Source organism: Hyposmocoma kahamanoa, unplaced genomic scaffold (assembly GCF_003589595.1).
Source record: "Hyposmocoma kahamanoa isolate Upper Pololo Valley unplaced genomic scaffold, ASM358959v1 83, whole genome shotgun sequence".
In the NCBI taxonomy this organism is placed as follows: Eukaryota; Metazoa; Arthropoda; class Insecta; order Lepidoptera; family Cosmopterigidae; genus Hyposmocoma; species Hyposmocoma kahamanoa.
The window spans coordinates 955,798-983,117 of record NW_020654175.1 but is presented as its reverse complement, the minus strand read 5'-3'; the positions used below and the strand labels follow the sequence as shown (position 1 = coordinate 983,117).

The 27,320-nt window shown below is 34.5% G+C and overlaps 1 protein-coding gene across 2 annotated transcripts; it reads right to left on the bottom strand.

Moving 5' to 3' along the window:
- Positions 1-1,435: 1,435 nt before the first annotated feature.
- On the bottom strand, positions 1,436-26,768 carry LOC113234333 (protein quiver). 2 transcript variants are annotated; one of them, XM_026469634.1, is made up of 5 exons: positions 26,692-26,768; positions 12,916-12,975; positions 9,714-9,761; positions 2,932-3,078; positions 1,436-1,914 (listed from the first exon to the last, which is right to left on the bottom strand). In XM_026469634.1, the coding sequence occupies exons 1-5, from the start codon at positions 26,714-26,716 to the stop codon at positions 1,721-1,723; spliced, it is 474 nt and encodes a 157-aa protein (XP_026325419.1). In that variant the 5' UTR covers positions 26,717-26,768; the 3' UTR covers positions 1,436-1,720. The 2 variants fall into 2 exon arrangements, with proteins under 2 accessions (XP_026325419.1, XP_026325420.1); XM_026469635.1 differs by lacking the exon at positions 9,714-9,761.
- Between the last annotated feature and the right edge of the window lie 552 nt (positions 26,769-27,320).

Below are 27,320 nucleotides of genomic sequence, written 5' to 3'. Positions count from 1 at the left end.
ACCCATCAAATTTGGAACGCAGTAAAGCTCGTTACTTCTTGGCGGTAGAAATAAGCAAGGTAATTTCTTTATTATATCTCTGTTGAAGAGGATCAGGCATAGGCCATCGACTGTGAATTTTCAGTGGCTTCAATTTAGACGCAAGCTATTTAATCGTGAGTCAAGTATTACTTATTTGAAATGGTGCATTCCGCATTATAATGTAAATGTTTTTGACTTTATTATTGATTACATATCGCCGCCTTTATACCAAAACGCAGTATTGCAGAATACTACGTTTTTGAACTAAGCATACAGCGACGAGCAAGATTATCGTGAATAAAAAACGTTATTTAAAAAAATTGTCACAAGAATATGGGTGCAATTTATTAATTCCAACTTTTAAATTTAACAACAAGTATTTATATAGTATTTAATAATAGAAATAAGATGTATTATATACATGTCTGGGGTACTGTGTATAAGAGGCGACGTTCCCTTTTGATTAGCTAAGCTTATACCCAAGTATAGAAACGTTCTAAGGTTAACTTCAATGTGTCAGCTTTTTTTTAACTGATAACTTTTAAGCCCTTAATTAGATATCCTTGGCCGTTATGTTAGTCCAAAACACCAAAATCTAATTTTCTTCAATTTCTATCTAAAATGTGCATCACGCCTATAAGTGCTTCTATGAGCAATCGGTCTAACGTATATAATATTGGACCAAGCGTCGAGTCACAGCTTTTGAATGTCAAATGTCAATTTGATGTCATTTTAGTTACGTCTCTTTAAAACTATGAAAGGGTATTTTTGAACCAAAGTTATTGTAGTCTTATAAAACATTAAATGAAACCCCAAAGTCAAATATTTAAGACCAGGCTTTGCTTACATTTATGTTTTATTTAGAATGTTTTTCCCATGTATACCAACTATCTACATACTTTTTATAATCTAGAATTAATTAAAATACCCCATTCACAGTAAAAAAGTAACTAAAATTTTTAAAAAAACTCTACGATCGCATCACTATGTGAGCATTATATACACGCTAGTTAAACATTTTAAGTTAAAGTATTGGAAAACTCATTCGTTTAGTTAAGTACTATGTTAAATTAGTCTACGGTTAGTTTTAGAGCAAAAATATTGCAATCATGAAAAGTTGCTTGAGGAGAAAAAAATTGCGTCTAGTTTTCACAACCATTTTTTTTAAATCTACGGTCTGCGTACTCACTAATATATACGTATTTTAAATATCGTTAATTTATTATTATTAAATGTTCGTAATTTATTATTATTACACACCAGAGACAATAAAAAATAGTAACAAAATGTCTCCCCATTTAAACTGCTCATCTGATTTTGAAATATAAAAAAATATTGTGAAAACTAAACGTTAAGTCTAAGCTACAACACTACTTTGGACGAAGAAATGTCAAATCTCAACTAGGTTGGAGCCGGGGGTGGCTTAGTCGATCGATTTTGGTTTTTCACACGTCACTAAATGTATAATTCGCTCTTCAATTTTGGTTTTGTAAAAAAGTATTTTTAATTTTTATATTAAAGTAAAACTATACCTAATTTATGTCAAAGCCATTAATAATTTGCACTTGTTCACAATCTTTCACCACAAATAAAATCACAATCACCAAAAATATTTCTCTTAAACAACCATCACACCAATTTTTTTTTACAAATTTCATAAATGCAAAATCGATCGACTAAACCCATCACTATTCCTACTTCACCTGCATGCAAGACATGCGAGCGCTAGTGCGAGAATTAGTGTTGGGCCGACTGTCGACGCTGTGTTACACATGTCTTCCTCGCAGAAACACATGTGGCCTGTCCCGGAACTTTCCATCATGCACACGTGGTCTACCATGAAGAGATTTATTTGAAGCTGAGAGGTACACGTTCGACGGACCACTTCGTACGCTGGAAAGAACATAATATCATTAAAATTTACACTACAAGCGTATTATTTTACCTGCAACGTGAATTGAACAATATTTTATGTTTTTTTACTCCGTACTTTAATCTGTCAATTATAAATTCATAAGCCATATCATGAAGGAGCTCTTTTTAGTTCTGAATCAAAATTCTGTTTTTGATACTTTTCATTAAAGTTTTGTACACAGAACTATGTAAATGAGTTTTAAAATAAAACGTATTTTTGTTATTTAAAATACCAATTAGGACGCTACTCAAACGCTATACTGCCTCGTGATTGGTTAAAGTGGCCAGAAAGTCTTGCAACCGGGTCCTAAATGTTTATAAATGTATGCGGTATTTGGCCAGTTCCTAGTTCTATTCTATCTCTTTCTTTGCTTTTTTGTTTTGTAGCGTTTGTTACGCTTTCGTCTATATATATTATTGAAGAGGCTGATTTGTTGTACCAGCCGACGAGCGCGCGGTAACGCAAGTTTGGTGTTTTTTTATTTGTCGAATAGGCAAACAAGACGAATACTTTGTCACACGTGCTTTCTACACATGGTGATTGTTTGCCAAAATATGCCATTATTACATGTATACTGCCATGATCAGTAAAAAAAAAAGGCTTATCTATCACTATTTTTACTTTTTACCAAGTGGTTAAGGTATGAAGTTATCGCAAGAGAAATGTAGACGTTTTTCGTTAATTTCTTTTCATATAATTTTTTCGGTTTTGAGTTTTTGTCATAAACGCCGTTTCAACTGTCGGTGGAAATATGTAAATACATTTTTTTCTGTCAAAATACGTTACGTCATTCGTGTTAACAGCGAGTATAAGATTTAGTCCACTATGCCTATCATTGCAAAGTGCAAGAGCCCGCTTTCCCTACACATGAAACCAGAACACACTAGTGTCCATTTGCAGTCGAAATGGTAATGCGGTAGAATCTAAGCAGGCAGGTTCTCTACCAAAAATTGTACCACCAGAAAGAATAGTAAAGTTTTAAGGCAAACACTTACGACTTTTCGAATACCGGACCATCTTGACGCAGCAGCCATTACAAGTTTGTAATGGCGGCTGGTCTCGTGGTAACGCAGTGTAGTTGAAGGGGTCTTTACACCGCGCGTCGGTCCAGCTGTCGCACTCGTAACAGTATATGGTGCGGGCTGGAATCAGAGAATGGATAGATTTTAGGCGATGTCATTATTAAATGAACATTTTTCCAGTATGAAATGAGCGATGTTTTAGATTATACTTGCTTCTTAACATAAATCTGAATAATTTTTTTAAATTTTCAACACTAATTAATTATCTTAATGTATTTTTTTTAAACCGACAATTTGTGAAGAAAATGTGCTTTTCTTTTTATGTGATTGTTTGCTTTAAAGACCTTATGATATGAAAGAGACACTCGGTTTAACGAAGCTTTTTATTTACATATATATCTTTTTTAAATACGATTGTTTTAGAATAATTCAGAGTTAACTCTAATAAATAATAAAATTAGAAGAAAAGCGTAACATTCATGATAATAAGTTTTATTAAGTCATACGGAATTATAGGTTTAGTGTAAGAAAACAGATGACAATTATTTCTCATCTCTGATTTGACAGATAATTATGATTGGACACTTTTTAATTCATTGTAAATGTACTTTCAAAAGAATGTCGATATGTATGAAACGTAGGTAAACAGTAAAAATAGCATTTAGTAGTACACCGCGGAATAAAACAACGGATACTAATTATTATATAATTTCTATAATTTTCACAACCCGGCAAACGTTGAGTTTACTAAGTTTAATTTCCCATTTCTCGTAAGAAAATAAGACTAAACGAATATTACTTCCCTTATTATTATTCCCTTAAGCTTATTTTGATCTCACCTGGGGTATTGTGTTTCACCGACGTATCATTACCGCGTATCACTTTACAATAACAATCGTGATACGCGTCGAAGGTCTGATACCCGAAAATGATACAGAACCCGGACTAACATAACTAGAATCGACACCCTTCGTGCAAACCGTTTGACCTAGATCTAGTATAGGTTTTTCAATAACCCTACAACTATTTTTGCACCCAACTTTGCTTTTATATTCCAAGGCTAAATTTAGTCACGCTAAGGACACTTCAATGTTGAAATAATTTCCGTACCATTTAAATGCTACTGTTGTTCACGAGTCTCTTCTAAGAAAATTATTTTAGGTAACTTGCCCTCAACGTAATATATTTTCTGATTCATTTGGCTATTTTTCTATTACCACGGAAATCAGAAATATTATAAAACAAAAACATTTTATTAAACATAGAAAGGTGTATGAATTTTAGTTATTCATATTATACATATAAAATTAATAATTGAACATTAAATGCCTATAGCTATCTAGGTCATTCAGTGAAGTACAGGAATTCTCCGATCATGCTAAGCCAATTAGTATTGATTTTCAATGGTAAAGTATGCAAATTATTATTATTTAAATAGAACGTTAATCGTGTATTTTTTAATAATACCCTAATCCGGGTGTAGACCCAGCGAATAATTTACACTGCCATTGAGCTGTAATTTCTTGGTTTTTGTAAATCTCTCCGTTTGTATATTGTGAAATAAATTATTTTGCTATTTTAGCACCTGTACTAGAATAATGGACATATTTAGAGAGACGCTAAAAAGGTGGAACAATGATAACAAGGTTCATATATAAACCACTGGCACAGATTACCTACATGATAGTTATGCCACTGGCTACATGTACCGGTATATGTAATCGAAAAAGAAAAACGATGGTGTTCTTTTTTAATTTTTGTATTTGAATAATTTAAAAAGGCGATTAGAGACATTCTTTCTTTGTGTTACTGGTTCATATGAACATTGTTATGATGGTTCAATCTTATTTTGGCGTTCCTTTAAACATGTACCTACATGAGTATAAATGAAAAAATTAAAACAACTCTAACATTGTTTTATTATGGCGTGGAATGATACAGTGACGAGTATTTAAGGCGATGTAGAAGATACACAGCAAATGCTATAATAGAATTTGCTGCTAATTATGTACTATGTTGAATGATGAAGTTCTTAGGAAAGTCAATGGAAAGTTCGTGAGTGAAAAGGTCAATGAAAAGTCAAAAGCGCCATTAAGCGAAAATGTGTCATATTATATAACATATTATGATTTATTTACTGCATCAATCTGTCTAGGTTTCACAGCGATGTGTACATTTTTTTAGTGCTTGAGTAATATGATAATTCGCCGTTTTGTCGTGGGAAAATTGCCACAATTAGTTGTTATATACACACGTTGCGTCCTACAGAAGACAACGACCTTTCCGCCAAGGAACCCATGTCAAACCACGCGGCCTTTCATCGTCGATTAGGCTCAATCAAATAAAAACAATCTAATAAGTAACACTCGACAATATTAAAATGTCTTGTGATTAGGTCGAGTTATATTTTTTAACCGATTTCAAAAAAGGAGGAGGTTCTCAATTCGACTGTATGCTCTTTTTTTTTGTATGTATGTTACGCGATAACTCCGGTATTTGTGAACCTATTTTCATGATTCTTTTTTTGTTGGAAAGGGGGTACTTTCATAGTGGTCCCGTTTCATTTTGAAGAAAATCATCCACCTCTAAGGGTGGCTGTTCACGCATGAAGATTCATTTTTATAAATAGCGCCTAACTTTAATTTAGGAGCAATTACTTTAATGGTTGATTTTGCTATTTCTCCAATTCAAGGCGTTTTTATCTCAATATACTTTGTGTAGTGTCGTAGTGAGAACCAATTTTTATTATCTCCAGTGTCAAGTCCTGTATAGTGGCGAAAAAGTAGATATTTCAATAAAACTTAGCAAATAGACGTAATACCACGTACTTTTGAGGTCGGTTTTTTTAGTATTCTGTACTGAGATTATTATAATATCAAGTGAGGGGCGAACAAGTCGTGCGCCTGGTGGTAAGCGACACGCATGTCCATAACAGTTGCAGTGGCACTCAGAGCTTTAAATCGCAAAGATCTGAAAGGCACTGCCACTACGCCTGTCACCCTGAGACATAAGTTGACAAGTTACCCTTCAAAAACCGAAACGCAGTAATGTTCCCTGGACGACCTCTTTCACAAGGAGCTCTACTGCTACTAATTTACTTATTTGACAGTACCTAATTGTTTCGGACGCTCGTCGAACGGAGAATGTGAGTAGACCCCATAACCCGGGGGCTCGAGCACGCAAGGGACATTAACCGAAACCATCGCCCATCGCACAATATCGTTTATGACGTGGTGTCTAGGAAAATGACTCGCAAACTCTTGGCAGCATAAACCATGGTGTCTGCCCTCCCTCACCATTGCCCCACACACAGGGCAGTGGTGCGACTCACACAGCTTGCATAGGTGAATGCACTACTGGTGATACAATCGGTGCCCTGATTTCTTTAAACCATTTATTTACCACACACAGTAATGTGAACAGAACATAATAATGCATAACAAAGGCTCGTTTAATCCTTGTGGCTGTGTGCCACGCGGTACTGATTTTTATAATAGCATTGTCGACTTATGTATCCACTATTTATATAGCACTTAGTACAAATAGTGGATACTTAAGTTAGGGCACCGACTGTACATCCCGTATTAACAGTCGCTGTGATACCTAAAATTCGCTCCTATATGGCGTTTCCGAGCAATAACCTTTCCATTTTTTTTCCACAACATGAAATTTTTATTATCGTACGCTGCTTAACCAGGATTGCAGAAATTGTTTCAACTAATTTTAAGGACATGCGTTATGTGAAGCTTTATGAGTCTAACAATACCAGAGGTTATATTGTATATATACATACTTACCTTTCAACAAAAATGTATATTTATTTATTAAAATAATACTTACATTTTTCTGTGTGTTATTATCTTTCTTATACAACTTAACAGTTTGTTACATAAGGATAAATGGTATAGTTGTGTAACTTACTACAAAATCACATGCTTCATTGTTATAGAAAAATAAAATATAAAGCTTAGGATAATTTTAATTTTAAAAGCGGGTGTATTCCTTTTTGTAACACTGTTATGTTATTTAACATTAATACAATAAGCTAGAAGTAAAGATAACGGTAAACATTAACTGGTATCAATAAAATTAAGCCGATGTAACTTAAATGTATACAAGAAAGGTTTTATATTGTTCTGTTTAATAATCTGCACAAAACAATATAAAATTTTCTTAATAATAGTGTATAATTATGTATACAACAAAAAATGAATAACATTTTATAATTTACTACGGACTTTATCAAATGATTTCAGATTGTTGTATTAACAATGTCGTTGTATATATGCATATAACTATATTGATATACTTACCTAAAAAATATAAATAACTATGTAAGCCCAGTCTACGTTATTTTAATAAAATGTTCGTTGATGTACTTGTAAATGTATGTTTTGAAATATAGTGTAAAATAAGAAATATTTATATTCAAATAATAATAAATAGAAAGCAAAATAATTACGTTTTAGCGTGATTTTATACAGAAGCGTCTTCGAATGTAGGTGTTACATAAACCTAGTGGGTCTAGAGTGTTCAATAAAAGACCAACGCTGTGGTGTACAAATGCAGCGGCACAGGTCACACTTGACGTAAAAAAATGCCTGTTAAAAAACTAAAAGCAAAATAACTTTTGTGAATTTTAAACTATTTAAATATTTAGGCGCTGTTGCCTTTGTGAGACAGCTCATGACAGGTTCATAACCATGTACATGGAGTGGATGGACTGATGTGGCCGCAATATCAGACATGGTAGCACTCTTAAGCTCTTAAAAAATGTTCTAATGGATAGAGATTTAGCCTGAAGACGATTTGCGACTCTGTATTCTCAAAGTTTCCTGACCCAATTGATTTACGTATTTGTGTTTTCGCTGACTGTATGATACACATATAATTTAAAATACAGCAGTTGTAATGGCTTCATGGTGCTGTACTGAGAAATTCGAGAACTTGTCTGTTTAGGCGTGGATTCTTTGCTCCTTTACACCATAGCAGGAAGTAAAAATTTAACGAGTTATAATTCATGTGCAATATGTGTATTACATACGTATTCTGTTGCGCCCTCAATTAATTATTATCTTACAGTTTTTCCTGCAACCCGAAGGTTGCATGGTACAATATAATTAACCAGTGAAATAAAGTGTACTGGTATCTTATGTGCTAATTAGTGCTGTGTTTAGTTATTGCCAAGGCGCCACTTGTTAATTTAATGTTTTTTATAATTATTAACACAAAGATCGAACAATAGAATAAATTCCTTCGATCCGGCCGGATTCGACCCGACGTCTAGCAAACAAAGTGTTTTTTCTTTTGCTCCCGCTTTACTAAAGACAATTTTGACGCCTTGCCACTGCATGGACGAGAGCAATCTCTAAGTATAGCAAATACTTATAACAATAAGGCCGATTTTTACCTGTCTTTTTTATTTTTATTTTTCGTATGATTATGTATTTGTCCTAGTGTGCAATAAATATTTGTATTGTTAGTTATAAAAAATGTTTTTTATTAATTAAATTCTTGCACGTGGTGTTCCTTACAGTAATTGACATTTTAAACCATCGATATTATTAAGATTGGTTTATTTATGGGATATAATAAAGGTTCTTGACTGTGTTAAACACAAACGAAATAGTTATTTTTGACACAAGTGCGGAAAGTTAGTCATTATTCACGAGTCTCGAGGCTTCTTGGCCCGAGCCAGAGGCGAGGGTCAAGACGCGAGACAAGTGAAAATGACAAATCCGCACGTGTATCAAACGACGTTTTTTAATACATTTGCGAAAAAACTACATTGAAAGTAAAATAAAACAGTATTTAAAATAAACTCATTTTCTGCTAGTAAATTAAAATAATGAAATACAACCACTGCAACCATTATTTAAAAGTCTATGGAAATCTAGTTCTAACGTGCTGTTTTTGTTTATTTTCTGTAATATCGGTCTGTAACCACTTTTCTTATTATGAAGTCCTGGTACTTTTGTTTAAACTTCTTTAGGAACCCGTGCACGGTAGTGAGATACAATTTATCTGTAATACATAGAACAAATTTATACATAAAAATCTCGCCTGTCACCCATTCAGGGGTAGGCAGAGACTGTGGACCTCCACTCGATACGTTCATTATATAGTATTTGTAAGTAAATATAAGTTTTAAAGACGAATGACTTACGTCACAAAGCACATAAATATTAAATAAATACACAACTTCTTTAGTTCTGTGCTTAAGACTTGTAACAACAGTAAATTTAAAAAAAAATGGAAAAGTTAAAAAGCACTAGTGCGAAAATTCCAACTTTCGGCACGATTTGTAGTACGAAAAATACCACGTTTTGAGCAACTGTATTAAAAAATATATTTTTCAATACCTAACATAAATATTGATTACAAGTAAATTTTGTTATCATTTGTTTGTATCAAAGACGTATTCAAACATGTCAAATGTCAACCTCAAAAGTCGGAAATTTTTCTTTGTTTTTATTAAGTTTTGTCACTGTTTGCTACGTTTAGTCACAAATTAAATAGACAAAGCTATGGATCAGCATTGCTAGATGTAAATCGGATAACTGTTACATAATTAACAAAAAAAAATCTCTATAATTTTGGAAACCTGAGAAAAATTTATATGACCCATACTTCAACGACATTTCTGCAAAAATCATGCCGTACAGTGAAATATAAAGTGATAGAAGGCGTAAACGTTAGAAAGCACGGAAGCATTTTTTGTGATATATAAAAAAGGTTCTTTTTAGAGTACTTACTTTGGCATTCGGCCTGTACAAGTGGGCTGAAGGTTAGAGCCCAAAACGCTGAAAACCCATGCCTCAATTAGTAAGAAGATTAAAAAAACATAAAGAAAAGACAGATTAAAAAAACGTGTCGGAGATGGCAGTACAAAATCTATTCCTGTAAATAACTGAACGTCTAAAACAAAAATACGTAGACTGGGCCTAATTTAAATTCTAGATATCTTGTAAAAAAAATTGAAGTTTTTGGAAAAAAAAATTTTAAACTTTTTCACGGCTACCAACCAATCTACATTTTTATGTATGTGTGCTTTTTGTGTGAGAAAAAAAATCCTATTCTTATATATATAATAATACTCAGTTATTCACAGGGTTCTTATTTGTGTGTGTTTTAGTTGTTTTAGGTAGATGTAGTAAAATAAACGACTTCACAATTTGGCTCTTTTCAATCGAGTGAATTATTGAAATAAATGTCGATTCAGCATTACGTTGTTTGTAAAATCTGGTGAATTATTAAAAATGATTTTGCTCTGGACTAAAAATATTAAAAACAACCATGAAATCGTTTTTTTTTTAACTTGTCCTAAAGTGTTATTTTCTATATTTTTCAACATGCAAAAATTACCCATTCCTTGAAACATGGCAACACACATTCCTGTGGACACTCGAACATTTAAAAAACAAATTGAAAAAAAACGCAAACATATCATCTGCTTTTTGATATTTTTCAAATTTTATAAGTTTCTATTGGATTCAGACAAGAAAAGATCAAGAAAAGTTTTATCTTTTATGGACATTTTTGACTCACCGTGGAATTAGAAGTTCGCCACCGGAATTAGACTAATAAAGTACAGGCTGTTATCCGTAAGTCAGAAACTCCATAATTTAATTGACAGCTACATCTGGCTACATTCTGACGACTACACGAGTAGATTCGAAGTCCGATTTCCGATAGAACCAATTTAAAAAACAAATTGTTTATATTGGTCCTACTTCGGGTGTTCTAAGTTATTACCTGAGCGTGCTGGTTCACGGATAATTCTAGACCAGGCGATTGGTGTAGTTGACTGGTACGTTATTATTTGCACAAATCGAAATAGTACTAGTAGTAAGTACTGTAGATTTACTTAAACTGCAACTAATACACATAGAGTAGTTAATACCTCTTTGTGAAATACCGGAATATTTAAAAAAAATGGAAAAAAAACAAAACCAATTTTACCGTAGTAAAATAATTACTAGCACACCAAAATTAAGAACAAAATACAATAGAATATTACCGGTATTTAACAAAATACAATATAATATTACCGGTATTTCAGAGGAATGCATTGTATGTTTATTACTTGCTGTGAAATTTATGTAAAGATCCTGTGCCCATTCCAATGTTTGATTGGTAATAATATTATGGAATACCATTGATGAACAATGTATTCAAAGTATTCATAATTATAGTGACATTAAATCACAATTAAAAAGGAAGCAATTTATCTTGTTACGTCGCGAATCCAGTGAATAAATCGTGTAAAATAGCACGGAGTTACACTAACAAGTCGTGCACCTGGTGTTAAGCGACACGCCTGTTCATAACAGTTGCAGTGACACTCAGAGCAAAGATCTGAGGTGCACTGCCAAGTGCCATGTGCCTGTAATTTCACCAGCACCCTTACCCTTCAAAGCCGGAACGACGTAATGCTGACATTACTGCTTGGCGGCAGAAATAGGTGAGGTGGCAGTACTTCCCTGGACAAACTTTTTCACAAGGAGCTATACTGCTACTAAATCCATTAACATGTGTACTGCTCTTCTTGTCATAACTAACATATTTGCATTTCGGTAACTTTTCAAATATTGGCAACTAAAGTTGAAAAAGTGACAGTAACACTTAAAAAAATATCCATTCGCTAATTTTGATTCACAATAGAACAGAATCCAGTTCTTAAGTTTTCGCGATTGTTACACATAGGAAATGGCACTATTTTTCCGGATTTAAATCGCGTATATTTTGTTTTTTTACAAACAAACCAACGTTTCGGGCCCTTCACAGGCCACGGTCGCGGTTGAACTCACCTCACCTCAGTGAACCGTGAGACGCGATTAGTGCGATATGCGATTTAAATCCGGAATAATCATTTCATTTCCTAATAAAACTGAAACGAAATACGGTATAAAAAACGATTATATGGGTTTGTAGATCTAGTTTCAGATATGTTAAAAAATCAATTTCGGAAAAAATGTGGATTGCGTTAGTTATGATAAGGAAGATAGAGTATTATTCGAGAAAAAGACTTGAGAAAATTGTGTTATTTTCTTCCAACAACACCTGAGGATGCTTCGTAGAGAGGCAAAGTGGTGTTTGTAACTGCAGTTACTTTAATCTGTAATTATAATTTCATAAACCATGCATAAAGGCGCTCTTTTTAGTTCTGAATCAAAATTCTATTGTCTATCGTACTCGCAACGAGTTTAATGAGTTTCAAAAAAAGAACGTTGTATTTTTGCTAATTAAAAAACGCTATACTGCCTCCTGATTGGTTAAAAGTCTTGCAACCGGACCATAAATCTTTATAAAAAAAATGTTTAAAAATGTATGCACTACTTGTTTCAGTTCTATTTTATCTCTTTGGTTTTTTGTTTGATAGCGTTTGTTTGTCTTTCGCCTAAATATATGAAGAGGCTTTATGGTGGAACCTTTTACTACCCTAGTAAATGGGTTAAAATTTGTTGTTATGGATTGTTAACAAAATATACAGTAAGTATTGGTTCTGTTTCAATATTTTATTTACACGTAGAAAAAGTATTGTGTGCAATCATTACATAATTAGGTCTTAAAATCCGTACCTATTACTTACTAACACATTACTCGACTTTAAGAACGCTTATTATGCAAGGATTGCTTATAATACTATTATTAATTTTTAGTAAAAAAATATTCAACACAAGCGCAGCTATTTTGCACGAATTGGCCTTCACTGGGTTCGAGGAATAGCATGTTAATTTACTTCTACTTGTATAAATAAATTTATTTTTCAAAATACATTACCGTTTTGTTGTTAATTGTTAATTTTTTTTGTAAAAAGGCGTCAGTAACAGTAAAGCGTCACACGTAGATAAGCATCAGATATGTTTGCTTGGAAGTTTTAGAACACGATACACTTCTATACGAACTAAACGACGACACATTGTGAGGGTAGATTAACAAAAATGCAAATATTACCGGTGCGAATACACGAGTTTGCCTTTATTTCCTCTACTCCGAACCAGGACATAAGCAAAACTGGAAAAACACAGAAAATAATATTAGTATGTGGAAGAAAAAGTTTACACAATAATAATAAGCATTTATTTTAGACAAGAACAACAACAATGTATATACATAAATAATTAGCAGACATCGTATTAAAATATTATATTTACCTATACTCCGTCCAACCATTTTATTCAACTTTTGTCAGCTCGAATTATAATCAATTAGTGATGTCCTAATGCGTTTTTTTTATATGAATCGATTTTATTTATGAAGAAGTTTAAATCGTGAATGTGTGGGGGTTCTAAAAAAAGATATTGTCTGATTGGGATCGTGATGTTGCGTTTGACAGTGTACTAAAGAATTAATAATTAATGTTAATGAGGATTCAGTGACGATTCTCGATCATACGGGGAAGAATCATTAGACAGTTTTTTTAGGCACAATTTATTAGACAGGTACCAAAATTTATCAGGTGCAAAAAGTTACATAATCTATTGGCTCGATAAATATCGGAGCTAAAAAGCATGTCGATTCACTAAAATAAAAAATAAAATAGTCCAGGAAGTGTTGCATTTTTTTGTCTACAGTTGTATGTCAATAATTACGGAACTTCGGAGGCATGCATTGTCAAAAATTAAATAAATGGTAGGACGGAGTATAAGTTTCAAGGCATAGCACAATGAATTTTATGTGAATTGTGTAACGTACAAACTAGATACGATATGGTAGCTGCAGGAAATGTATGCCCATGAGCCCCATCAGCTCATCCCGCCCGCTCTCTTTTACAGATGTACGGCGGGACGTCATCCTCACTTGGTTGATATTCCCTTCAGGTGTACTAAGCGTTTTTCGTCATCTTTTATTACGCGGACAGCCCAGAAGTGGAATTCCCATTCTGCGACTGTGTTTCCGAGCATATACAACCCGAGTATCTTTAAAATGCAACTAAATAGGCATCTTATGGGCGGTCGCTGAGTCTATCCTATATTTTAGTAGCAGTAGAGCTCCTCGTGAAAGAGTTTGTCCAGGGAAGTACAACAGGGACTTGTCAAGTTATGTCTCAGGGTGACAGGCAGTGCCCCTCAGATCTTTGCGATTTAAAGCTCTCAGTGGCACTGCAACTGTGTGTAGCTTACCAAATCGCAAATTCTCTGAAGGACGTCCTAAAGATGCGCGGCCTGTTTTTTGGGTCGTATCTAGTTTGCACGTTACACTATTGAAATAAAGTACATTATACTGCCGTTACAATAATTCGCTTACATCCAGTTCAATGTAAATTGAGCTTTCCACATAGCATCGTCTTAGAGTGAATACCTCGTACGTGAGTTCTACATATTTTTCAGGATGAAGATGAAAATGTGCTGTAAAATATAGTAAATACAATGTTTGTAGTTAATGTTTTAATTAGTTAAATTATATCTCTTTCAGATACTAAATTACTTTAAAGTATTTGAGCAAGAAGTTTACTAGTTTTTATTCAACAAAAATCAGTAAAAACGCGTATGCGAGATTTTCACTCTAAGGCGACTATAGAGTGAGTAATGCATATCTCTCAAATACCGGAATTATTGTTTTGTATTTTATTCTATATTTGTAACGGCAATTTGTTCAACGGTATTTAAAAATATAAGTATTTGTAATTGTAATTAAAAACATACTATTTAATTTAAATTTTTTGCTTTTTATTTTTAATCTTTCCGGTATTTTAGAGGGCGGTATTATCTACCCTACGTGTATACCTTCCTTGGAGTTTAAGCAAGTGTACTATATTACGATCTCTGCTAATTAGTAACTTATACACTACGATAATACAGTATATTTTACTTATTTAGCTGCCTAATTGGAGGGCACGCAATGATTTCAAGAAGGAAATTAATCATCAAACCTATTTGTTTGTGACAGAGTTTTATTTGACATTGGAACTGGCTACTTCGTTAATTAAAAACAATAAAATGGCAAGTTTCTTTTTAAACCCTGAAATGGATGATAAAGGTAAAATGCAATGAGGTAATGCTATTTTTAAATAAATATTGTAAGTGATATAAGGTGATCATGGAAAGGAATCTGTCTTATGAACGATTAATTGTTTAATAATTATGACGTAATTGTCATAATTTCAGCTAAAAGACGTCAACTGCTAGACATAAGCCTTCACCAAAAGTGGGGCCATGTGTGTGAGGATCTAATGCTTTTACCCTCTGACATAAAAATGACAAATAATCTTCTATTGAAACGTCAGCTGAAGTCATGGCTAAGAGATAAAAATTTCTATTCAATTAATAATTACTTTACATATAATTCTCAATAAATTTGACCACCTAACTTATTTGATAAGGAATGTATTTATATTTTATGACATCTTCATAACATGGCAACAACTTACTATTATAATATGTTATTTATATTACATGTTAGGGCTTGCTTTAGAAATGCTTAGCTGCCAAAATGTTCACATCCATAAATTCGCATGCCGATAGCGGAAAATATGAGAATTGTTTTATTATGTATACTTGTACCACCTATTATTGTAAACCATATTTAAGCAAATAAATATCATTCATTCATTCAAAGCATCGAGTATATAACCAGAAATAGAGACGAAATAAGGGCCATATATTCCTGGTAACACATTAGCGATATAGCTCTTATAAATATCAACTCTCGTTTGCACTGAAATATAGACAGGCCAACTACTGACCTGTGAGTACGTCTCCGTATATTCCAAAAAATATTCTGTATTTATTGTAATAAAGATAATATCTCTATCAATGCCGTGCTGTTCAATTAGGTGGTGTGGGAAAAACAGCAAAATATCTAATTACAAAACAAACGGAATTACATTTCATCGGTAATTAAATATGTAATTTTGCAATTTTCGTCCATTATATCAAAGCTCAAGTTAACTAGTCGTTTTGAAGTGAAACAGTTGACGACACCCGTCAATTGTTTCGAACTCGGGCTGGCCAATCGGAGCGCAGTTGTCACAGTTGTGGCAGAATAGTTTTCAAACAAATTAAATGACGATTCGTCTCTATTTCTGGTTATATACTCGATGATTCAAAGATTGCCAAAAAGGCGTTTCACCTATAACTTATACACCTATAAATTTGTGCCGTCAATCTACTAACGCCTATGTAAAACCAGTTGCAATGCCACCCAGAACTATTAATCGCAAAGATCTTAGGGACACGGCCATTGTTCCCCGTCAACCTGAGTCACAAGTTGACAAGTACCACCTCACCAACACCCTTACCCTTCTAAGCCGGAACGCAGTTATGCTCATGTTACTGTTTGGCGGTAGAAATAGGTAAGGTGGCATTACTTCACTGGACGATCTCTTTTACAAGGTGCTCGACTGCCACTATCATTCATTCAAAATTAGACTTAACGATGCATGGTATGAAACACCGCCATGGATAATATACATGTGCGACTATAATTTTTGCATTCCAAAGTAGCAAAATGCTGACACACGTGCCACGTCCACTAAGCACTACTGCTATATTTATTGTTCCGTGATAACACTATACGTATAACGGTAGAATCTAAGCCTGATTTCGGTGGTAAAATTACGTCGGGTTAGATGCCACGGAAGGCTAAACAAAGAAGGCCCTATTAATAAACTTCGTTCAACAAAGTTTCCAATTAAAAACTCAGTGATACTTGGTTACACGTTGGCATCAATTTTTGATCGACTTCAAAAAAGAGAAAGTGTTCAATTCAATAATTTTTTTTTTTGGTGTGCATGTGCAATAATCGCATTTACTTCTAACTGCCTCCGTGGCCGAACGGTTACCATGCCGGACTGCCACGCAGAGGTCCCAGGTTCGATTCCCGGGCCGGGAGAAATATTTGTATGACCTACATTTATTTCTCTCGTGAGTTTGGGTGTAATTTGTGGTTGTCTATGCGTGTGTCCATGGCAGCCGCGACACAGGGTTTCCCTAGTGCGGGGCTATGTTGAGTGTGTGCGTTATTATTATTATTACTTCAATACTTGTGGAACGATTTAGATGATTATTTTTTTGTTGGGAAGGGTACTTCAGTTATCATCGTCTTATTTAAGAGGCAGACTGTAGTCGGAGTAGCCTCCTCCACATTTTCTTCTGTAGGCCCATTACAATTTGAAGAAATTATTCTTCTACTGTTAATGGTAGCACTCACTCTCAACTGCCTCCGTGGCTGAACGGTTACCATGATGGACTGGGTTCGATTCCCGGGCCGGGAGAAATATTTGTATGGCCTACATTAATTTCTCTTGTGAGTTTGGTTGTAATTTGTGGTCTATGTATGTGTCCGTGGAACCCGCGATACAGGGTTCTCTATTGCGGGGCTTAGAATGTGCTGTTTAATTTCACCCACTTTCTGGAGTTTAGCAGTCCTCGGAGTTATTAAAATCTTTTATGAATACCAGCCAAAGACACTAGTTACATTCAGAACGATGGTAGCATGTGTTTTCTCATTCGCGCATATCATCCTTAAACATGTGCGAAAGAGAAAACGTGAAGCGTATCAGCTCTGATAACGATAGATCTCTTCAAAAAGGAAGAATTGTCACGCCAACCCATCGAGTATATAACCAGAAGTAGAGATCAAATAAGGGCCATCAATCGCTGGCTATTTATCAGGCAAATGGGCCTTGTATCACTTTTAAATATCAACTCTCGTTAGCGCTGAAATCACAAATTAGAAAGCTGAAATAGTACAGCGCCAACAACTGACCTGTGTGTACGTCTCCATATATTCCAAAAATATTCTGTATTTATTGTAATAAAGATAATATCTCTAACAATGGGGGGCTGTTTTTCCGTTGGTGTGGGAAAAACAGCAAAACGTCTAATCACAAAACAAACTGCACCACATTTCATCGGTAATTAAATATTAATCGTGTAATTTTGCAATTTTCAATTGTTTCGAATTCGGGATGGCCACCCGGAGCGCAGTTGTCACCGTAATGATATGGCAGAATAGTTTTCAAACAAATTAAATGACATTTCGTCTCTCATTTCTGGTTATATACTCGATGCGCCAACCGATCTGGTTGGCAATTACAAGCTGCATTCTAACACACAGGCACTATCTAAGACTCTTCCTTCGCAGAGGAACCAAATGGCAAAGCCAATCATTAAAAAAACATTAAACGTCTGTATGTCTGGCATGAATATGAACTACTTGTCTTTCGGGACAAAGTCGGGTTAATCGGTTCTATTTTTACTGATCACTATAAATATGTGTTCAAAGATTATGTAAATAAAATAGAGATGTGTCTGATCGCTAAATTCTAGTGTCAAGACACCGTATTCAATATTTCCCAGATTACACTCAACTCGCGAAGAGATTCCTCTGACTGGACGACGCCGTATCAACGAGACACTTGCAAAATATATGTAGTATGCAGTTCCAATGACATTTTGCTCAACAATGGTCTTTGAAGCAAGGGAATTCATAGTCTGTATTCATAACCATGAGCCCCACTCCTCTAAAGATAGCCTATGATAATTTTAAAGTCTATTTCCGTACATTCTCCGGCTTATAGCGTCTGTGATATTATATATTAACAGCGGCCTAAGTGGGCCGCCGTGACATCGCGTGAAAACATAAGTTATTTACATTTCATATGATGACGCTATGCTGTTCAATATGTTGTAGTATGTTCGGCTTAGGGGACTACAATGAGAGAATTTAAGTGTTTATGCAAAATAAAACGTTGTAATCTATCACAAAGTCGAAAATTTTTTTGTCCGAAAAAACGTTTGTTCGAGGGGGCCTACCATAACCTTTCCAAAAACAAACTTATTTCAATGTAAGCTTAAAGTAAGCTTATTATAATATTACTTATATTCGTACCATGACATACTTGTCTACCAAGAAATGTATTATTGCTAATATGACTGAAAGAACGAATGATTTTCCAATATTGCCTATTCCTTACTAAAAATAGGAAAGAAATAACGCTATATGAACTGTATGATGCCATCTCTTTCTTTTTTGGTGTTCCGAATCGTGTTATCGTAGTATAATGTTAAAGTACTTAATGTTATTTACATTCAGAGAATTTTGTCAGTTAAAAAGGAAAGTATGTAATACTAAAATCTATTAAAATTACGTTGTTTTCAATAATTATTGCGCATTTTCATGAAGAATAATGAATAAAACAAGCCGAGTCTTGATAGTCACGTTGTGAATTCGAAACAATAGTCTAGTGTCAACTGTTAGTTTCGCCAAGGAGCATATAGATGGCGCTGTCATAATTTTACGAAATAAACATCGCGTATTTTTATTTAACGTGAAATTATTTTCCATGTGCTATTAAATAAAAAATAAACAAAATATTGAAGAGATATATGTAAATAAATAAGTTCAACTTAACTTTTAATCATTACAAATCAATATTGAGACAATAAAACTGAAAATAATACTGTTTCCATTGCATCTAATTTGACATAAGAGCAATATTACTTTACTGTCAAAGTCGCGTCATAGCACGAACTGAGTGAATGAATAACCACAAAGCTGCCAATAAAACATCATAGTTTTAACATTACAGTAAGTCTACTTTAAGCGCGTTGTGGTACGAAAAGTCAATGTAAGGTTAAAGTAATATTGTTTTAAGAGGTTGTGGTAGGCCCTCACTTGTTCTTTCATGATATGTTGAATGTTTATCGTAAAGACATGATTAGGTTCGGATAGGTTAGGTTAAGTTAGGTTTAAAGGAAAATCCATTTTCTCTCACAATTACTTTCGAGGTTATGAAATTTCGACCAAACGTTATATATTTAGACGATTCTTTTTTTTATTGGAAAGGGGATACCTCAGTAGTGGTCCCATTTAAATTTGAAGAAAATATTCCACATCTAAAGGTCGTATTCCAGAACTCTACTCAATGCTCAAGTCAGGATTTGAGCAGACTTGAGTATGATTTGAAGCACTGGAAACATGACCCTAATGGCAAGGACTTGAGTATGATTTTCAGTGCTCACTGCAATACTCAAGTCCTGACTTGAGTATTGAGTAGAGTTCTGGAATACGACCCTAAGGGTCATATTCCAGAACTATACTCATTGCTCAAGTCAGGATTTGAGTATGATTCAAAGCACTGAAAATCATACTCAAGTCCTTGCCACTAGGGTCGTATTTCCAGTGCTTGACATCATACTCAAGTGTGCTCAAATCCTGACTTGAGCATTGAGTAGAGTTCTGGAATACGACCCTAAGAGTGGCAAATTAGGGGATGAATCCGGTTTATTGAACTTCACCCACTTTCAACAACTTGGCACATGTAATTGAAGTGCAAATAAAAGACGAAGGTGGCAGACAGATAAGAGCACCTCTTCGACAGTGTTACTTGCAACTACAGTGCAACTGCTACTAAAGCAGTTACAGTGCCACTCGGAGCTTTAAATCGCAAACATCTGAAGGGCACTGCCGCTGCACCCGTCACTCTTACTCATAACTTGACATGTCCCATTTACTTGAAACTTTGACAGCACCTTACTCTTAGAGGATGGCAAAAAATAAGGGAAAGGAGCTGCCCTATCTACGGAATAAACGCACCCACCTAAACCAAAAATGTTCACCACAAAGGCGGATTTAGTGCTGTACCATAATCATAGATAAGTCAATATCGACATGCAAATGTATGGCTTGAATGTTGAAACTGTTTTTTATGTTTGCAAATTTTTATACTTAGTTTACTATAATCAAAGTATGATTAATACTAGGCTATTATTACTAGGCTAGTAATGAGCCAGTTTAATCAAAATTATATATAAAGTTATTTACCAATAAATGTAACGATGGAATTGCATTATCATGTAGGTAATCTAGTTACATTTAAAGTTCTATTAAAATTTCACTATTCAAAATGGAGCGAACAAACGAAGATGGTATTTGATCCAATTCGGTTTTGCAATTCAATTCTGTTCAGCAGTCCTATAATTTCCAACCATTCTTTCTTTCTTTTTCATTTGTAGGTAAACTTTAAAAATAATAATAATGAAATAATAAAAACCTCGTAGTGAATTGTTTTAATAACAGAATATCGATAATATGTCTGCTTTCTAGAACAACACTATCTCAAAATAATCGTTAACAACAATCATCAAAAAATACTAACAAACAGGCAATCTAAAGTAACCAAAGCAAATTCGGCAAGACTGATGAATAAACTACTTAGATTAGTCTAATTACATGAGATATTTGGGCCATTTGATATGATTTATATGCAGAAAAATAACACATGCCGGTGGAATGTAACATTCGGTTGATTTCCGCTTTTTCTACTGCCGTGACCCTTAATGCTGCAGCGACGCATTTTAATCAATACTTAATTGTGCTCACTGTCATTTTTTTTGTCCATTTCATTACAATTCATGCGAATAACATTTGGCCAAACATTGGTTTTGACATTTAATGTACCTACTTCAATTGACAACCGGAAACGGTTATCAAAGGGTACTACAAAAATGGCAAAATGAGAACAGTTGGCAGCTGGCATCTAAGATGATGTTACGTATTTTCGATTCCCATGTTTGGCATAAATCAATGTAGTGCTATCTCTTTTGGCTTACGACGGCACGCAGTAGTTAAACAAAGACAATAAAATGTTTATGTTTTCAACGTCTAAATGCATCATATACATATAACGTCTGATTTATATATGTCAATATAACATGTCCTTTGGTTTCCATAGTCTAAGTCAAAACTGGAACGCAGTAATGCTCACGTTACTGCTTGGCGGCAGAAATAGGCAAGGTGGTACTTCTTTGGATGGACTCTTTCACAAGGAGCTCTACTGTTACTATATAATATATGTATAGTAGCTACCTTGTGTTTGGGCCACGGAAGAGAAAAACAAACAATGGAAGTGCCGCCATGATTACTATCAGGACAGCGGTCGCCGCAACGCTCAAAAACAAATGATAAACACTATGAAATCTCGATAGTGATTGATCGTAGTTTCTTATTTAAAAAGATTTAACAAATTCTGGACTGTTAATATAATTAAAACTTTACCCAGTATTGAAATTTTGAATCTATGTGCTGCCATCTAGCGATCAATAGCTGAACGATGACGACATCGAGATGTCAAGATGTTCTAACTTACGATAACAGGTATTGATGGCACTGAACTGCGACTTTAAGATTTTACAATGTTTGAAATTATGAATGCGTGAGTTTTGGCGACTGCGGTTCTGATGGTAATCGAAGTTTAAGAGTTGATACTACCTCAGCACGAATTCAAATTTTAACCCGCACTAATACGGTTCATTTTGCTTGGATCGAGCGGCTGGAGCACTGGCGTTTATTTGTTTTTACAAACGAAATTAAAACAATTTGAAAAACGTATATCGTATGATATACGTGTTCTATTTAGTTGATATAAAAAAAAATATTGCAAGATGTAAAGTACCTATTGAATACGGCGGTTTTCTTATAAATTTCGAGGTAAGTTTGTGATTTTCTTCTGTCGTGTAAATTTCCAGGAATCGTGCTTTTACACCATTGACTTACAATTATATGGACGCCGGGTCCGCGCTAAAAAGTGTTCGAACTTATAGGGCGTTAAAATCGTATACAGAGCGTCATTCACGCTTTAGTCTTCGTTTGTTCGACTGACAGCGAAGCAAGCAAAATTAGACAGTACTGCGATGACATTACAATTTTAATTCAACGTTTTAGCTTTTTCATATTCCTTTACATGTCACTACGTTTAAAGAGGTTGACTTGGGACATTTTTTTCGTGGTTTTTGTATTAGACCCGTCGTCCATTTATTTGTAAGTCAATATTTTACACCGTACAGTAATCAGTGCATATCTTCAATTTTACCATGATTTTACCTTATATTCATTTAAAGCGATTTATGCAATACATTCACTGTTAGGTGTGTGTAACTTGAGGCACTTCCATTTTTTTCGTCTTCAGTAGTTGACTCACGTGTCACGCAAAGTAAAAACTTCTACTGTATTTATTGTTCTGTGATCTTCGCCAGTCATTTACAAACACATCTAGGTCATCTCGCCACATCCACCACGAATTGAACTAATATAAAAATAAAATTGTTTTTGTCACAATTTTAAATTCCGTCTTACGTGTATTACGAGAGCGGCGATGTAAAAACAACAAAATGATAATAAAATCGCGACATAAAATTTGTTATTATGATAGAACAATATCAAAACCAGTGGTGTTTGTAAATTATTGATGTGGCGATTGAAGAAAATTTATTGCAGACGGCATTACGTGTCGGTTCTTTTGTGAAATATGTAAATGTTTATGTAAAAAAAGACTTGAATTACTAAGGGCGCGTTACCATTATGTCGTGACGACAGATAGTCGTACAGTTGAAAGTGTCGTGGCTTGTATATTAATTATATAAATAAACACTTCACTTCACACTTCTTCATATTGTATATTGAAATTAGAGAAAATTTTGCATTATCTTCAAATCTGAATCTGTTATTTTTCGCATCCCCCACAAACTACCCAATATCTCACAGAAAAGTGATTTCGACTTCAATTATCCGCCATTTTTAATATGAACCACCTTACAGGTTAAAAAAACCATTTTCAATGTTATTAGAAATCGGACTTAATGTGAACTTCTATACGTGCGTAAGTAGGTACTGAAAATCTTTTTTTGACGGTTAGATGTCGAAACTAAAAAAGTGACAGTTGTAGATTTTAGAGAGAGAGTTTCTTATAAATATGATTTTATTTCCAGACACAGACAGGCCTTTAGTATAACTTGAAAAATTAAATGAATTTATTTTATTCAACGTAAATGACATTTGAAGTCGCTAAAACATAGTTCTTTGATTGATCGGTCGAAATAGTTATGGGTGAGTCACAAAAAGACACTGTGACTATTCGAAAGATTAAAGAAAAGAGAGGCAGAAGGCCGAGACAAAGTTATACTTTTTTAAATCCTTTAAGTTCAGATCCGATAAGGGAAAAGTTAATCATGTCGTATCAGGAACTCAAAATTAGGGCACTGAGCTGACCTAGTTGGTGATTATTTAAGTTAAGTTGGTGAAGGCTCTTAAATAAGAAGAAAAGCAAGGAAAGACAGAAAAGGACGATGGCCGCTGTCATAAGGTGGCATGCCCTAACCTTAAACTGGCGAGTCCGTAAGCTATATATGGCTCATTTTAAAGCACATAAGACCGCGATTTTGAATATACTTCTCAATTTTTAAAGCAGCGGATTTTTATGAATTTAATAATAAAAATACTAAATTTTTCTTTAACAATAGTTATATTGCAACTCACACATCTAGAAACACTGTAATCTGTCACCTTTCGTCGCCATGGAACAGGAAATGCAAGAGAATTACACATTTTTTTTTCATTTAAAATAAACTCCTCCTTTTATGGGTTCAGAACTATCATCAAAAGTGTAGTTTTAATTGATGTAGGATAATTACAAATCGCAGTTATATTGGGAAAAACAATTATTTCACATAATATCGAATTTGAAATAAATGCAATTGAATTTTTAACGACGAATATTTCTCATGCATTACGTGGTCATCCCACGTTAATTTGTAACAGGCGATTTCAAATTTTATGTTTTACCGAAATTTGAAAATGTTTGCATTTTACGTAAACAATTTTGTCGCGTTAAGTCATTTTCTGTGAAAATTTCAGATAATTGGTTTTCGCAGTATAACGACAAAATATGAATTTGCTGGAGATGCTAAGTAAGATGAGGGCGTAATGGTCATCATCTTTTCAATTTTTAAAATATTTAATTATCCATTTATTTGTACATATTTGTTATTATGATAATTTCTTTTTTAATAGTTTTTTATTCTCCTAAAATCTACTTCCAATGGAGTTAAGTCTTAATGGAGTGTTAATTTATTCAATCACGAATGAGCAGTTATCGGAATAGGCAATTTACTTACCTAAAATATAACTGATTATTATTTTATCATTAAACAACAAGCGAAAATTTACGTTTGAGATTTCGACATCTAAAACTATTATCTTGTTCACTCATTACATCACTAATGTTAAATGTAGGTACCTACCTACTTACCGATAACATATTGTTTATGATGTATAAACTAAGGAAACCTGTCATTAGCTTTTCTCTTAGCATCGGATATGTAACCAGAAATAGAGACGAAATGTGTAGGTTGTTTGAAAACTATTCTACCAAATCATTACGATGATAATTGCGCTCCGATTGGATAGACAGAATTCGAAACAATTGACGGGTGTCGTCAATTGTTTCACTTTAAATCGACCAATTTAACTTGAGCTTTGCTATAATGGACGAAAATTGCAAAATTACATATTTAATTACCGATGAAACGTGATTCCGTTTTGTAATTAAATGATTTGCTGTTTTTTCCACACCACTGAATGGAACAGCCCCCTATAGTTAGAGATATTATCTTTATTACAATAAATACAGAATATTTTTGGAATATCCGGAGACTTATATACAGGTCAGTTGTTGGCGCTGTATTATTCCAGCTTTCTAATTTGTGATTTCAGCGCAAACGAGAGTTGACATTTAAAAGTGCCAGGGATCTGGTTATATACTCGATAGCCAAACTTCACGCTAAAATACGTTATATTGTTACACTTGGGGCCCTGTTTTTAACTACTACGATAACCTCATGGCATAAATACTCGTTATCGATGCACTAATAATCCAGTTATATCGCTGACATGAGACATGTTTATAGCTTTTCAGTGACCACATTTACGTTGAATAAAAAATCTAATGGTCTCCGCATTACATAATTTTTAATTTGTAGCTCAACTGTTTTCTTACAAAAGATAAACAAATTACACTCCAAGTCGTTATCTTTTAGAATTGCTCCATCGGAACGCAGTTAGTTAAGAGACCCAAAGGTTGGCAGCCAACTAGCCCAACTTAGGAAGCTCTGCACCCAAGCTAGCGGAGGGTTTCAAAAGCCACCAGATTAAAAAGTACCAGGACATCAGTTCTAATTGTTTATGTAGTCTCTTTGGCGTTAAAACCTTTAGGATCTGTAATGTACCAGTATCATATTTTTTTATAGCCCTGTATCGCGGGTGCCATGGACACACACATAGACAACCACAAATTACACCCAAACTCACGAGAGAAATAAATGTAGGCCATACAAACATTCTCCATCTCTCTTCGGCATCTTGATAACCGTGCCTTTCTTTCTATGCATTGATATCAAAAGAGATGGTTTGACTGGAAGACCAATAACATACCATCGTTGGTTTCATCATAGCTTAACATCGGATGAGAACAAGCAAACCATGCACTAAAATCTATTTTTCATTAAAAAGAAACCATAGGAATGGCTCCAGCTTCTTGGGCACCTTGCCGCGGGCACCCAACTTTTAAGTTAGTAGCCCTTAGATGAGTTTTTTTTAGACGGGCACGAACAAGTCGTGTGCCAGTCTCCAGTGCCACTCAAAACTTTAAGTCAGAGATCTGAGAGGCGCTACCATAGCGCCTATCACCCTAAGACATACAGTGGAGAAGCCCCTTGTGACTGCAGTCTCATCAGCACCCTTGCCCTTCAAAACCGAAACGCAGTAATGCTCAGATTACGGCAGAAATGGGTATGAGAGTACTTCCCTGGAAGAACTACTTCACAAGGAGCACAATCTGTGTTGATGCTACGTCTTGTAGTTTATAAGACTTATGCTGGTAAAGATGACTCGAGTATCGTGGTACCTTTCGCCGTCGGGTGACACATTTTTATAGCTTTTATGTGGAAGTACCTGGCACGGGGAATATCCAGCGCATTTTTCGTCTCTTTCCCTCGCCGGCTGTCGAAACTTCAGCTCCTCGCTGCCCTCCACTCTGAAACGACGATACAATTTATCGATACATTTTAAATGTCCAATACAAATGACAGCGCAATCTGTACTAATTTTATTCGATGGTTGTGTGGTATGTATGTCTTAAATGTGGTGGTTTTCAGACAACCGTGACCATGGGACCTGTAAAGGGCCCGAAACGTTGATTTGTTTGAAAAAAAAAAAACTTATACGCGATTTAAATCCGGAAAAATAGTTTTATTTCCTAGAAAAAAACAACCTTGCCTTTGTCTGGTACTCGATGTCTGGTTAACTGCTATTACATACTTTTCGCTTTCGCGCCATTTTCTAAATTTAATGTAAAGTGTGTTCTGATTTATGAAAGCGGGACACTTTTAAGTATTTTGGGGACAGCGGGACTGTCACATTACACATAGATGTAATTCCAAAGAAAGTAAAATATTAACGTGATGATGGAAATGACAGACAGATAAGAGGAAGTCCTCGACCCTCACGGATGGCGACACCATGTAAACCGGTGTGCAAGGCACTCGACCACGGAGGCCATCAGAAATTAGGGGCCTACGATG

Bases quoted from the DNA above. Each gene is read 5' to 3' on its own strand.
- LOC113234333 (XM_026469634.1), bottom strand. From the start codon at position 26,716: ATGCGCTGGATATTCCCCGTGCCAG. The intron at 12,976-26,691 runs GTACTTCCACAT...GTGTTTTTCCAG, and splicing joins CTGGATATTCCCCGTGCCAG to TTTTGCTTATGTCCTGGTTC. The intron at 3,079-9,713 runs GTAAGTACTCTA...CTCTGATTCCAG, and splicing joins TGTACAGGCCGAATGCCAAA to CCCGCACCATATACTGTTAC.